This window comes from Trichoderma asperellum, chromosome 3, assembly GCF_020647865.1.
Source record: "Trichoderma asperellum chromosome 3, complete sequence".
In the NCBI taxonomy this organism is placed as follows: Eukaryota; Fungi; Ascomycota; class Sordariomycetes; order Hypocreales; family Hypocreaceae; genus Trichoderma; species Trichoderma asperellum.
Window position 1 is genome coordinate 2477904 of NC_089417.1, and position 12218 is coordinate 2490121.

General features: G+C 50.1%; 4 protein-coding genes across 4 annotated transcripts; 2 read left to right on the forward strand and 2 right to left on the reverse strand.

The window, feature by feature from the left end:
* Positions 1–195: 195 nt before the first annotated feature.
* TrAFT101_005391 (uncharacterized protein) lies at positions 196–1453 on the reverse strand (the record flags this gene model as incomplete). Its single annotated transcript, XM_024908708.2, has 2 exons — positions 196–918; positions 983–1453. The coding sequence occupies 2 exons, from the start codon at positions 1451–1453 to the stop codon at positions 196–198; spliced, it is 1194 nt and encodes a 397-aa protein (XP_024757412.2).
* A 1367-nt stretch (positions 1454–2820) lies between these two features.
* Positions 2821–6620, forward strand: TrAFT101_005392 (uncharacterized protein). The gene is made up of 4 exons (XM_024908707.2): positions 2821–3037; positions 3104–3216; positions 3324–3614; positions 3674–6620. Exons 1-4 carry the CDS (start codon positions 2886–2888, stop codon positions 6349–6351), a joined length of 3234 nt encoding a protein of 1077 aa, XP_024757411.1. The 5' UTR covers positions 2821–2885; the 3' UTR covers positions 6352–6620.
* TrAFT101_005393 (uncharacterized protein) lies at positions 6515–7721 on the reverse strand. Its single transcript, XM_024908706.2, has one exon. The coding sequence runs from the start codon at positions 7672–7674 to the stop codon at positions 6757–6759; it is 918 nt and encodes a 305-aa protein (XP_024757410.1). The 5' UTR covers positions 7675–7721; the 3' UTR covers positions 6515–6756.
* Positions 7722–7986: 265 nt separating this feature from the next.
* On the forward strand, positions 7987–10236 carry NOG2 (GTPase required for pre-60S ribosomal subunit nuclear export and maturation; the record flags this gene model as incomplete). The annotated part of the gene is made up of 3 exons (XM_024900918.2): positions 7987–8084; positions 8145–8877; positions 9253–10236. 3 exons carry the CDS (start codon positions 7987–7989, stop codon positions 10234–10236), a joined length of 1815 nt encoding a protein of 604 aa, XP_024757409.2.
* Positions 10237–12218: the final 1982 nt, after the last annotated feature.

Below are 12218 nucleotides of genomic sequence, written 5' to 3' on the forward strand. Positions count from 1 at the left end.
GCAAATTACCTCTCATTCGTTTATCACACGCACGGACAGAGCACATGAAGAAAAGAAAAGAAAAAACAATGGCAGCCTGCGGTTGTAAAAATAGCACTTTTGCTGGGGCTGAGGCTGAGGCATTGGATTCCAACTGACTCTTGCCTAATGCGGCGCGCCCGCGCTACGTGACAGATACGGGTCTATGCGCCACTCTTACTGGCTGCTATTCTGCCCAGTGTGCAAGTAGGCTCCGAGCTTCTGCAGCGCTTCTGCCAGCACGGCCGATGATCCAGCGTAGCCGACTCTTACATAGCCCGCAAAGTCTTCGCCCCGTCCAAAACAGTGAGATCCGGGCACGAAAAAGACTTTGGTCTTGTCCAGCACGTCGCGGCAGAAGGCCACATCATCCACCGGTTTCCCCTCCGTGCGGAACTGCACAAATGCCGTTGTTCCCGCGGTTGGCGCCACCCAAGAGCACATTGTCCGATGCTGCTCCACGAAGGCCTTGACCATGCCGGCGTTGCGCTTCGCCATCTCTATATTTCGCTTTAGCAGCGGTCCGCGCACAGCCGGCGACAGCGCATAGCTTGCCACCTGGTCGTCCAGCTGCGAGACGCTAATTGCGGTGTAATGGCGGGCCTCGGCAAGCCTCTCGATGATGGCTTTGTCTTTTGACGCAATCCAGCCCACTCTGATGCCTGCGAGAGAGTATGCCTTGGACAGAGATCCGGTCACAATGGCCTTTTCGTATCCCAGATCTGCCACCGATGGCGGCAGATTCGGGTTATCTTCTATTCCGTCGTGAAACAGCGGCCGGTAGACCTCGTCAGACAGCACAATCATGTCTCTAGCCTTGGCAAAGTCCACGATCTTGGCGATGAGATCTCTTGGGATGGGTACCCCGGTAGGATTGTTGGGATTGTTAATTACAATCATCTTTTCATTTGCGGGGAGGTTAGCGTGAAACAAATGCAGAATGCACGGCCTGTGCCTTGCGAACCTTTGTGTTTGCTTTGGCGAGCTGCTCCAACTCGTCCATGTCAGGCAGGAAGCCATTATCGGGATGTAAGCGCCATAGAGAGACTTCCGCCCCAAGGCTTTCGGGGACAGAAAAGAGCTGTTGGTAGGTGGGATATACACAGATGACATGGTCTCCGGGGCCGACCAAGCCGTAGAAAACTAAAAAGTTGGCTGCAATTGCGCCTTGCGTGATGAGAACATTGTCGCTCGACACCTGCTCCCCTTCGTACAGAGCCGCGATGCGTTCCCTCAAGGTTGACGATCCGCGAATGGCCCCATACGTGAGGATGGTGCTAGTCTGAAGCGGGTTCGCAGCCTTGTCATTTGATAGCTGCACCAGCTCGTCAATGGAAACGGATTCGACGCATGTCTCAGCAATGTTTAGAACCCCCGGCGTTGTTTCATAAGTGTCCATCCACTGCTCTACCTCAAACCGTTCGAAGCGCACCATGGTTGATTGGCAGTAATGCAGCAGTCCTGATACTCTGATAGATGGTGTTTGTTAGTTCTTGATATGTTATGCAATGATTCATTCATGCCCGGCAGGAGAGGGAACAGGTTTCTCTTTAAAGAATCCAGTCCAATTACAAGCACTCGTTGGTCACTGAGCCCGAGATGGGCTGCTGGTTAAAGACAGAGCCCCATGTGGGGCAATGCAAGCGACTATCGGAGAATATGATGAAGGCGCGCCTTATTGTTCAGTAGTAGGCAAGGGGTTTTGATGATTGGTTGTGATCCATACATCTGCTGCCTAGGTAGGATAGACTATCGGTCGGTTAGGAAAGGCTGTCGAGATCGGCACTATCCACTAAAGTAGTGTGCTACATCTGAGGAGCTGTCAATCACCATCACCATTGATGCTGAAATAGTACGACAATCAAGAATTAAGGTGACATGCTCAAGAGTTGCAATAGTATTCCGGTGTAAATCCAGATCACAACTCAAAAGAAATAACAATATCATATCCAACAAGATGCTGTTGGCTTTAGTTGCTTGTGGAGGTGTAAGCAAGATATCATGACAAGCTATAGGTTAAGTGATATGAGCTCCCATCTATATCCTGTAGGACAGCAGGGAACGCGGAGTCGTGAGAAAGCGAGAAGTGCGCAATTTCAATCTCACAGTCCAACGTAATTCCAGCATTGCGGTGCAGTTGTGAGCATGAAGTAATGCATCTGTAATTTGGGAGCACACAGCGATATCGCATCTAATGCTAATGCCAAGCAGCATAGACCCCAGGCATCTCTCCAGCGATGCGCAAAGTCACATGGTGCCTATGTTACAGGGTATTTTGTTGGGGTTGGCTGACTGCGGAGCCTTTCTACCGTGAATTCTCCCATTAGCACACAGCTTAGTGCTGGAGTCATAGTGCCGGCTCGAGCTGGCTGCCTGGCCTTTTAGCCTAGAAGCGGGCTGCATCATCATGCTCGCAGTATGGAGCAGCGCAGATAGAGTCCATGAGTCCATGATTGCATTTCGTTGAGATTTGACGTAAAAGCTTGTAGAAAATACGCGTAACCAAGGTACTCAGGAACCACGATTGTACCAGCAAGGTACGGGCAGCAGCCCCAATTTGTACAAGCTCTGCCATACTGATCGTCACCACGTGCCCTGTAACGCTCGGCGGCTCAGCAGGTTCAAAGAAGCTCCCGCGCTGCAGCACGACGCTGCGGAGGCCGTACCAATGACAAGGCGGGGTTTTGGGTTGCCCCAGACCACCGATGACGACCTGGTTTCGCGCCAGGAACCAGGCCGCGGTACGTACCCGGCGCCAGGTCGGCCACCCTCTCAGCGCTGCTGTTCTTTTGTCTCGATCATCGAACCATCGAAACAAACCATCGACTCTGCCATTCTGAGCGCTGAACCCGCACGCGCTCATCGTCATGGCGCCTCTCAGCTGTCGAGGTCTGCTCGTCGGGCTCGTGGCTCTCCTGCCCTCCCTGACGGCGGCCTACGCCAACTCCAGCTACAATGTCGACGCTCTGCGAGCCCAGTTCGCCCTCATGGATGACCGCCCCAAGGATTGTCCGCCATGGTAGGAGATGCACTGCAGTGGCCATCCGATGGCATAGCGACGACCTTACTGATGAAAACTTTGCAGCTTTAACTGTCTCCTACCCGCCCATACCTGCGCGCAGTACGCAGGCTGCAACGAGTTCAACGGAAAATGCGACTGTCCTGATGGGTTCGGCGGTGACGACTGTCTCGAGCCATGTATGTTCATGAATCGCTCACCCAATGCTATCTTGTTTCTATTAGGCACTGGAGCAGCATCGTTATCTATATTGAAGCATCTGCTAACTGACGCTTCTTTCGCTTAGTGTGTGGTTCTCTTGGGCGCGGCAAAGACCGACCGATGCGATCGGGCTCTTCTTGCGAATGCGACGAAGGCTGGACTGGCATCAACTGCAATGTCTGCACAACGAACCAAGCTTGTAATGCCCTGATGGAGACCGGCAGCGGAGGTGTCTGCTACCAGAATGGCGAGCTCGTCAAGTACAACAACCAGGTCTGCAGAGTCACTAACAAAAAGATTGCCGACTTGCTTGGACAGCAAAAGCCCCAAGTCACATTTACCTGCAAAGAGGAGGAAGAAACCTGCGACTTTCAATGTTGGTTCTCTGTGCCCCTTGTTCTGCCTCTATATACCTGCTGACAGCTCTCCCTCTAGTCTGGATCGATGAAGTTGAATCTTTCTATTGCCATTTGTCGGATTGTGCATCTGGTGCCCAGTACGGCAGCGATAAGAACACCACAGCATACAAGTGCGATCACATCAGCTGTAGTTGTATCCCTGGCCGTATGATGTGCGGCAAGGATGGTTCGCTCGACCTTACCGATTTTCTGGACCAAGCAGTTAATGGCCCTGGCCAATTTGAATGTACTCAAAGGGGCGGCGGTGCCCATGATTGTGCTTTCAAAGAGCCCGCAATGGACGATCTCATGACCAGCTTAATCGGCGATTCTAGTATCCTTCTAGACTGCCAAGCTGGTGAGTGCTTGTACGAGACTGAAGTGCCAGGTTATCACCGTCCGGTTAAACAGATCAACACGCCCCTCATTGCTGGCGTTATCGGAGGATCTTCGCTCTTCTTGGCAGCTGTCATCATAGGAACGTGGTATTTGTCCCGCCGCAGATTGCGTTACGGAGCGATTCGCCTGGAGGATTCCGACGACGAGAGTACCAAGCTTATGGTGGATCATAAGCCTGCGACCCTCTTCTTCCAAAATGTCGCCTATTCTCTCAATGGAAAGAATATCTTGACTGGGATCCAAGGAGTTTGCCAACCAGGGGAGGTGACTGCCATCATGGGAGCTTCTGGCGCGGGAAAGACAACGTTTCTGGATATCCTTGCTCGAAAGAATAAGCGTGGCCATGTTAGCGGAGACTTTTACGTCAATGGCGAAAAGGTCAATGATGCCGAATATAGAAATGTGGTTGGTTTCGTTGATCAGGAAGACACCATGCTGCCCACGCTTACCGTTCATGAGACTATCCTCAACAGCGCTCTGCTGAGACTTCCCCGGGACATGGGCCGTGCTGCCAAGGAGCAGAGAGTTTTTGAAGTTGAGAAAGAGCTAGGAATCTATCACATTAGAGACTCTCTCATTGGTTCCGAGGAAGGAAAGGGCCGTGGAATCTCTGGTGGTGAGAAGAGACGTGTGGGAATTGCCTGCGAACTGGTCACCAGCCCCTCCATCCTCTTCCTCGATGAGCCGACTAGTGGATTGGACGCTTACAATGCGTACAATGTCGTTGAATGCCTTGTCACCATGGCCAAAAACTACAAGCGAACCGTCATATTCACCATCCACCAACCTCGCTCCAACATTGTTGCTCTTTTTGATAGGCTCATCTTGCTGGCTCAGGGCAAATTGGTTTACTCTGGACTCTTTTCGGAATGCCAGCCATATTTTAATGATATTGGCTATGAGTGTCCCCCGGGCTTCAACATTGCCGACTATCTTGTGGACCTCACTATGCATGCGAGTAGCAACCAGACGGCAGATGATGGACGAATTGATGCCGACGGTGAAAGTGTAGGCCCAAGCAGTACGCGGGCTGTCAAATCCGTTGCTAGCACCACTATTGGAAGTGCTGGCGAGGCTAGTGCCGAGCCATCGTTACGACCTAAGGGCCGACGTCGCGATTCAGTCAAAGTACGACAGGAACGAGAGCTCTTTACGCGAAGAAAGGCCCCTGGCACCGCCGCATCTTCAGATGCCGGAGGAGATAACCAAGATGGCTATCGGCTCCAGAACAACCCTGGAAGCTCTCTGCCTAGCTACCACTCGGATGACCCTCACGACCTACCCCCTCCGGCTATGACGGGAACTGACCTTGATATTATCACTCGATCTTTTGCCAAGTCCCATATTGCCGTCTCTATCCGCGACGACATCCAGCAAGCAATTAGTGGAGCCGAAGCGGCAAATGGATCAAATACAAACGGATATGCTGCAGAAGGGCCAAACATCTATACTAGCGCTGTTGGAAAAGGATACGCTCGGATTGGATACCTGCGCCAGTTTATTATCATCTCTGGAAGAACTTGGAAGAATCTTTACCGCAACCCAATGCTTATGCTCACGCACTACGCAATCGCTATTATCTTGGCAGTATTCTCCGGATACTTGTTCTACGGCCTCACTGATGATATTCCTGGCTTCCAGAATCGCCTTGGTTTATTCTTCTTTTTACTGGCTCTCTTCGGTTTCAGTACTCTAACAAGTCTCAATGTATTTGCCAGCGAGCGACTCCTCTTCACTCGAGAGCGAGCCAACGGCTATTATTCCCCGGCTACTTATTTTGCCGCCAAGGTCCTGTTCGATATTATTCCTTTGAGAATCATTCCGCCGATTCTCATGGGCTCCATCATCTACCCAATGACCGGCTTAGTGCCAGATTCGGCACACTTCTTCAAGTTTATGCTGGTTTTGGTCCTATTTAATCTGGCAGCAGCAGCCATCTGTCTGTTCATCGGCATTGTTTGCAAGGACGGTGGTGTAGCCAACTTAATTGGTAGTTTGGTGATGCTGTTCAGTCTCCTCTTCGCTGGCTTCCTCCTCAATCACGATGCCACGCCAAAGGGTGCTCTGTGGCTCCAGACTCTCTCTATTTTCCACTACGGCTTCGAATCGCTCATCGTCAACGAAGTAATAGAGCTTACGCTGGTAGACAAAAAGTACGGCCTTGATATTACCGTCCCTGGCGCCGCTATCCTTAGCTCCTTTGGATTTCAAAACGGCGCCCTTTGGTCCGATATTAGAAACCTTGGTATTTTTGCCGCCTCTTTCGTCGTTCTCGCCTATGCCGCGATGCACATTTTGCTTGTCGAGAAGCGATAGAAGAGCGGCTTAGATTTAACCCAGAATGCGAAGAAGCATATTTGTGCAGGTTACGACATGTACATACTCATTTCACGCAGAGTAAGCCCCTGGGAATTTTGCACAATTGGCGTTATGGTTGGGGAGCATATTTTACCCTTTTTTGACTTTTTGCGTGTATCTATGGCGATAGTTTTTGGGCATTGGCAGAGTACTCCGTTTGGGCTTATTCAACGCCAATGGTCCCTTTTCTTCGTGATTGATACAATTGAGAAACCATTTTGACTAGCATAGCTTGAACTGTGTTTGATTCGTGAAGCGTAAATGTGAATTTTTTCCAAGTGTTTCTGACATATAATACATGCAATGCGCTGTATGGGCGCATGATATTCTAATTTTTTTTTACAAGAAAAATTCTCGATATCGCTACTCCATTTTGCCTCCTGTAAACTCCTCAGCAATCCTCTTCTGCCTCTTAACGGAGCGATCATATTCGGACTCATAATAATCCATGAGCTTAGTTGAATTTCCAGTCGTGGTTTCCAGCATATTAGCAATGGAGGGAGGCTTTCCGTAGATACCCCAAGCGTTTTCAGTGGTGCCATAGCGTTGGAAGTATTGGCTTTGTTTTCTGAAGTAATCCTCGCTGAAAATCTCATCAATCTCAGCCTTGAGCTCGCTCTCCTGGACGATGAAGTTGGAGGCGTTAATGTACAGCTCCATGAGGGCATCCCGTCGAGCTTCATATTTGGCTTTCTCTTTCTTCTGGACCTTGACCTGGCTGCGTTGGGCACGGGAAAAGCGATCTGGGTCGGGGTATGTTTTGGTGTCCAGAATAGCATCCAGGACAGTGCTTCGCGTGAGCCGGTCGTCCTCTCTTTCGGGAGCAGCAGCAGCCTCGTTGTTCTCCTTGAACTTGCGGCTTACGCGGGCGTTTCTAATCGCGTCGCTCTTCTCGCGGCGTGTATAGAGTGCCTTCAGACCTTGCTCCAGATTGGTTCTTCGGGTCTCGGCCATCTCTCGCTTCCATCTCTGAGATTCGTTTTTGGGTTCTCGCGCATTGGCAGACCTCGGCGCTGTCTTGTTGATATAATCGGGCTTGATTTTGCGATCGCCTTCTGATCGAGGGAACACTTGCCGCGGTACTGGCAGTGAACCTCTTACTCGGGGTGGCTTGGCTTCGTCGGTTTGAGACTGAGGAGGGGAAGGAAGTCGGATGTAAGAGGGAGATTCGGGCGGGACGGCATTGGAGAGAATCGCCGGGGTTGTTGAGAAGCTGCGTGAAGTAGACGACAATTGCCGAACTACTGGCCTGAGGCAGTTGCCTGCAGAATAGAGCGACATTTTGAACTGAGCTGCGCTGCGAATTGAGACTCACTGCCCACGCACGAGGTGGTGTGCGATATCGACTTACAGAAAATTGACAAACCTGCGCAGCTCGGATTAACCAATGCCGAGCTTCCGCTGTACCCCTGTTTTGCTTAAATAAGTTGGCCAGCCACAGCCTGCAGAGATGTGGGCTAGTGGGGTCCTCTGAGAAAAAAAAAAAAAAAAGTTCGTGATAAGTAGCTGCAGCCACATTTTTTTTTTACCTTCTTTGTTCTCCTTACTTCCTCCCAAGATCTTTGTGCTTGCTAGCAAGCCAAAAACTTCATCATGGGTACCGGAAAGAAGGAAGCCGCCCGGCGAGTGCGCCAGGGCAAAACTGGTGACGGGATGGGCAATGTTCGCGTCAAGGGCGAGAACTTCTATCGGTATGTGCAGCAGTGCCTGATCTAGTTTGCGACGATGGATGCTGACCAATGTGCGTGAAGCGATGCGAAGAAGGTGAAGCTCGTGAACATGTACAAGGATGGCAGGGCTCAAAGAGACGCGGACGGGAAAATTACAAAGGCTGCGAGCTTCCAGTCAAGAGACATCCCTAACGCTCGAATCGAGCCAAATCGCAAGTGGTTCACCAACACTCGCGTTGTCTCCCAAGACACCCTCACAGCCTTCCGTGAGGCCATGGCTGAAAAGGCCAAGGATCCTTACCAGGTTCTGCTCAAGTCAAATAAGCTTCCCATGAGCCTTATTCACGACGGAGGCAAGGACACCACCAATGGCATCAAGCAACACAAAGCCAAGATGACCATTGAGACATCGCCGTTCGCGGGTGTCTTCGGACCCAAGGCCCAGCGCAAGCGTGTCAAACTTTCAGTCAGCACTGTCAATGACCTTGCTGATGACACCGAGAAGAGCATGGAGACTTATGAAGAGCGCCTGGAGCACAACAGGCTTCTGAGTGGAAACTCTGGCAATGATGGCGAGTCTGAGTCACTTACTATGGCCATCGAACCTGTGTTTGATAAGGGCCAGAGTAAGCGTATCTGGAACGAGCTGTACAAGGTCATCGACTCTTCAGATGTTGTCATTCACGTTCTTGACGCCAGAGATCCTGTTGGAACTCGATGCAGGAGTGTTGAGAAGTACCTCAAAGAAGAGGCACCTCACAAGCACCTCATCTTTGTTCTCAACAAGTGTGACTTGGTTCCTACTAGCGTTGCGGTAAGTTGCTATTTATTTCTTGCTCTTCTTTTCCTCGTTCTATATCAATTTCCATCTTTTGGCTATATGCCCCCAATGAATCCTGTCAGGACACCTCGCATTATTCCCCGTGGAGGACCGTCTGTTACAACATTGGGAGATCGATTGCAATCTCGACTGTCTCAGCTTCGGCTGCAGGCTGATATGGTGCCGTTTTGGTTACCTATCAAGAGAAGGCTGTATGTCTGATGAGTTGAAGCCTTCCTTCGCCCTTGCTGGCATCCAATGGAGCTTCTTAGTGAAGACACGCACATTTCTATATCTTTTCTTTTCTTTTTATTAATTTTTATCATTTACATTTTCACCTCTTAATGTTCTCGTCTAACTTGAGAATAGGCTGCATGGGTACGAGCACTCTCTAAAGAGGTTCCTACGCTTGCTTTCCACGCAAGCATAAACAACTCGTTCGGAAAAGGATCTTTGATCCAGCTGCTGCGACAATTTTCTGCTCTTCACACAGATAGAAAACAAATTTCTGTCGGTTTGATCGGTGGTCCGAATACTGGGAAGTCCTCTATTATCAACACTCTGTCTAAGAAGAAAGTCTGCACTGTGGCCCCTATTCCTGGAGAGACCAAGGTGTGGCAATATGTCAGCTTAATGAAGCGTATCTACCTTATTGACTGCCCTGGTATCGTGCCCCCATCAAGCACTGATACACCAACTGACCTCGTCCTGCGGGGCGTGGTGCGTGTCGAAAAGGTGGAACATCCGGAGCAGTACATTGATGCGCTACTGAGTCGTGTTAAGCAGAACCACATGGAAAAGACCTATGACATCAAGGGATGGCGAAACGGAACCGAGCTTCTTGAGCTTCTTGCTCGGAAAGGAGGTCGTCTGCTCCGCGGAGGAGAGCCTGACCTGGATGGCGTAGCGAAAATGGTGCTAAATGATTTCATGAGGGGCAAAATTCCCTGGTTCACCCCAGCTCCCAAACTAAGTGAAGAGGATGAGGAAGAGGGAAGTGGCAACGTCAATGGCCGCCGTGGCAAGCTGGGTGAGATGCCTCGGAAGCGACCCGCTTCCGAGACATTGGAAGAAGCTGAAGAAGCCAACGCCGAAATCCCCGGAGAGAAAGCTGACGGGGATGAGTCCTCGGATAGTGAATTTGAGGGATTGGGCAGCGACACTGAAGAGGCCTTGTCAAGGAAGCCTTCTTTTGGTGCTACTAGCGGAGCTCAAAGCGATGCTGAGAGCAATTCAGACGATGTCTTGTCTGTTAACGACCTGAGCGATGACGACACCCCTAAGGAAGCTACTCCCGTTACCCAGATCTCATCTAACAAGCCTGGTCGGTCCAACAAGCGACAACGTCGGTGAACAAGAGAGAGGAAGTAAGACCTTATTGATCCGCATTTGAGAATAGCAGTTTGAACTCTCAAACAAACTCAAATGATACAATAAGCACTCTATTCTTAGCAGAGACTGTCTATGCTACTGCTCCCTTTTGCGGCCTTCGGGCTCCGTTGCGAGCAGAAGATTGTTTTGGCGTCAAGACACCATTAGCCGCAATAAGCTGTTAGCTAAGATCAGCGCATCTGAGGATATATTGCCTAGGGCAGCACAAAAAGGCCCGCGATATCCGAGCTGGCAATGTTCTGAACAAATAAGCATTCACCAGTCAAAGCAATCGATCACACACCAAAATCGCGATGACAGTTTGCGTGGAGTGTATTCTAAGTGGCCCTCCCTGCCATGTGGATTCAAGGGAGCTTTGTACAGAAATGGAAAGCTCCAGATGTCAGAGCGCAGGGATCTAAGCAGAGTGCGCTCCTCAGAGACGTCATTTAGGATGTGCCAAGCTTTTGCGAAGCAACCCTCTACGACTTCGCTAAGAAGCTAAGAGGCCTTCGATCGTGAGCTGTGTACCGTGGTCCGCTCTAAGCAGGTTGGCCGACCTCCGAACTCATCGTCTCGTCCAAATCGGCTACTCATGATGAGAGAAACGCCGGAGTTGAGATAGCCCCGCAGAAACGCGCTGATCAATCATGATCACGATCACTCGGGTGGGCAGGAAAGTAAACAGGCATCTTTAAGCACTGAGGTTACAACTGTCTGACATGGCGAACCTGATTTAGCCAAGTCCAAATAATACCAACCAATAAATTAATATCTATCATTTTGAACGGAGCCGTCGTGACTGTGATTTTAGTGTCCAATGTCTTAACTCAAGAGGAGTTTTCTTTGTGTAGGGGGTTCTAGTTCTAGTCCCCCCTGCAGTGCGGATTGGGTTGACTCGCACGGCAGAAGAAGCTGGGCTAGCATGTTACAGAAGAGAAGCTACTATGGTGACGTTTGTACTCTGTACAGCCACTGCAAGCTACCCGAACCAGATCGAGGTTGAAGGAAACCTTGTCCTGAGCTATCCTTTCCAGATACGAGCTTTCTCCAAGATCTCGTTGTGCAACCATGAACTCATCTGTTTTGAGCTGAACAAAGCGGATCGTCGGTAAGTCGGCTAAGATGTCCGCGGCTGGCCAAATCAGAACTTAGTGACAACTCTAACCCTTTTTCAATCAGGGATCTGCCTGTCAAAAAAAGCTCAGTCGAGGAGGATTCGAATTAGTTGGTTCCACTGCTTCTACTTCATGTGGACTGTTGCCTATTGCCATGCATGGCCCATATAATGAGAGAAAAAAAGGTATTACTTGCTTGGTACTGCGGCTGTTGGTCGTCGGCTCTAACGGCTGCGCTATCACGGAAATGTAAGACATATTGCCACTGTTGAGTACTCGGGCGATGGTCGTGGCTCTTGCGGATTGGCCTTGTTTTAGCTTATTCGGTGAAGCTGAGCGCTTTCTCTCTCGTTATATCTTTACTGGGAGGGGGCCGAAAGGATTCGAGAACTTAGAGGGGCGCACATCTCCGGCAGTTTGGATGGGATGATGAGAAATGCGCAAGGCGTTTTCTCGTATTCCGAAGGAAGTGGTGAGGTCAATGGTGGGAATTTTTAGCGGTGGTGATCTTTTTCCAGGCCACTTTTTCGATGATGATGTCCTCTTTGATGTGCATGTGGTCTGCGTGAGTGAGGTAAGAGGCATCGTGGAGTCGGTGGCTTGAATGAGGAGATTTCGGAAGGCTGGGTATGGACGAGATATGACATGGGAGACCCTCGCCTTTTTTTGTGTCTATAAAATGATGGTCCCATTCCATCATTTTCTTCTATCTTGTTCCTTATGAACGATAACCTCTTCTCTCAAAGCAATTGTTCGAGAAACTTTTGAGAGGTAGCTATCCGCCTTTGTGGATAGCTTCATTTACATCCATATAATACCTATTACACGGTTGATACCACACACAAG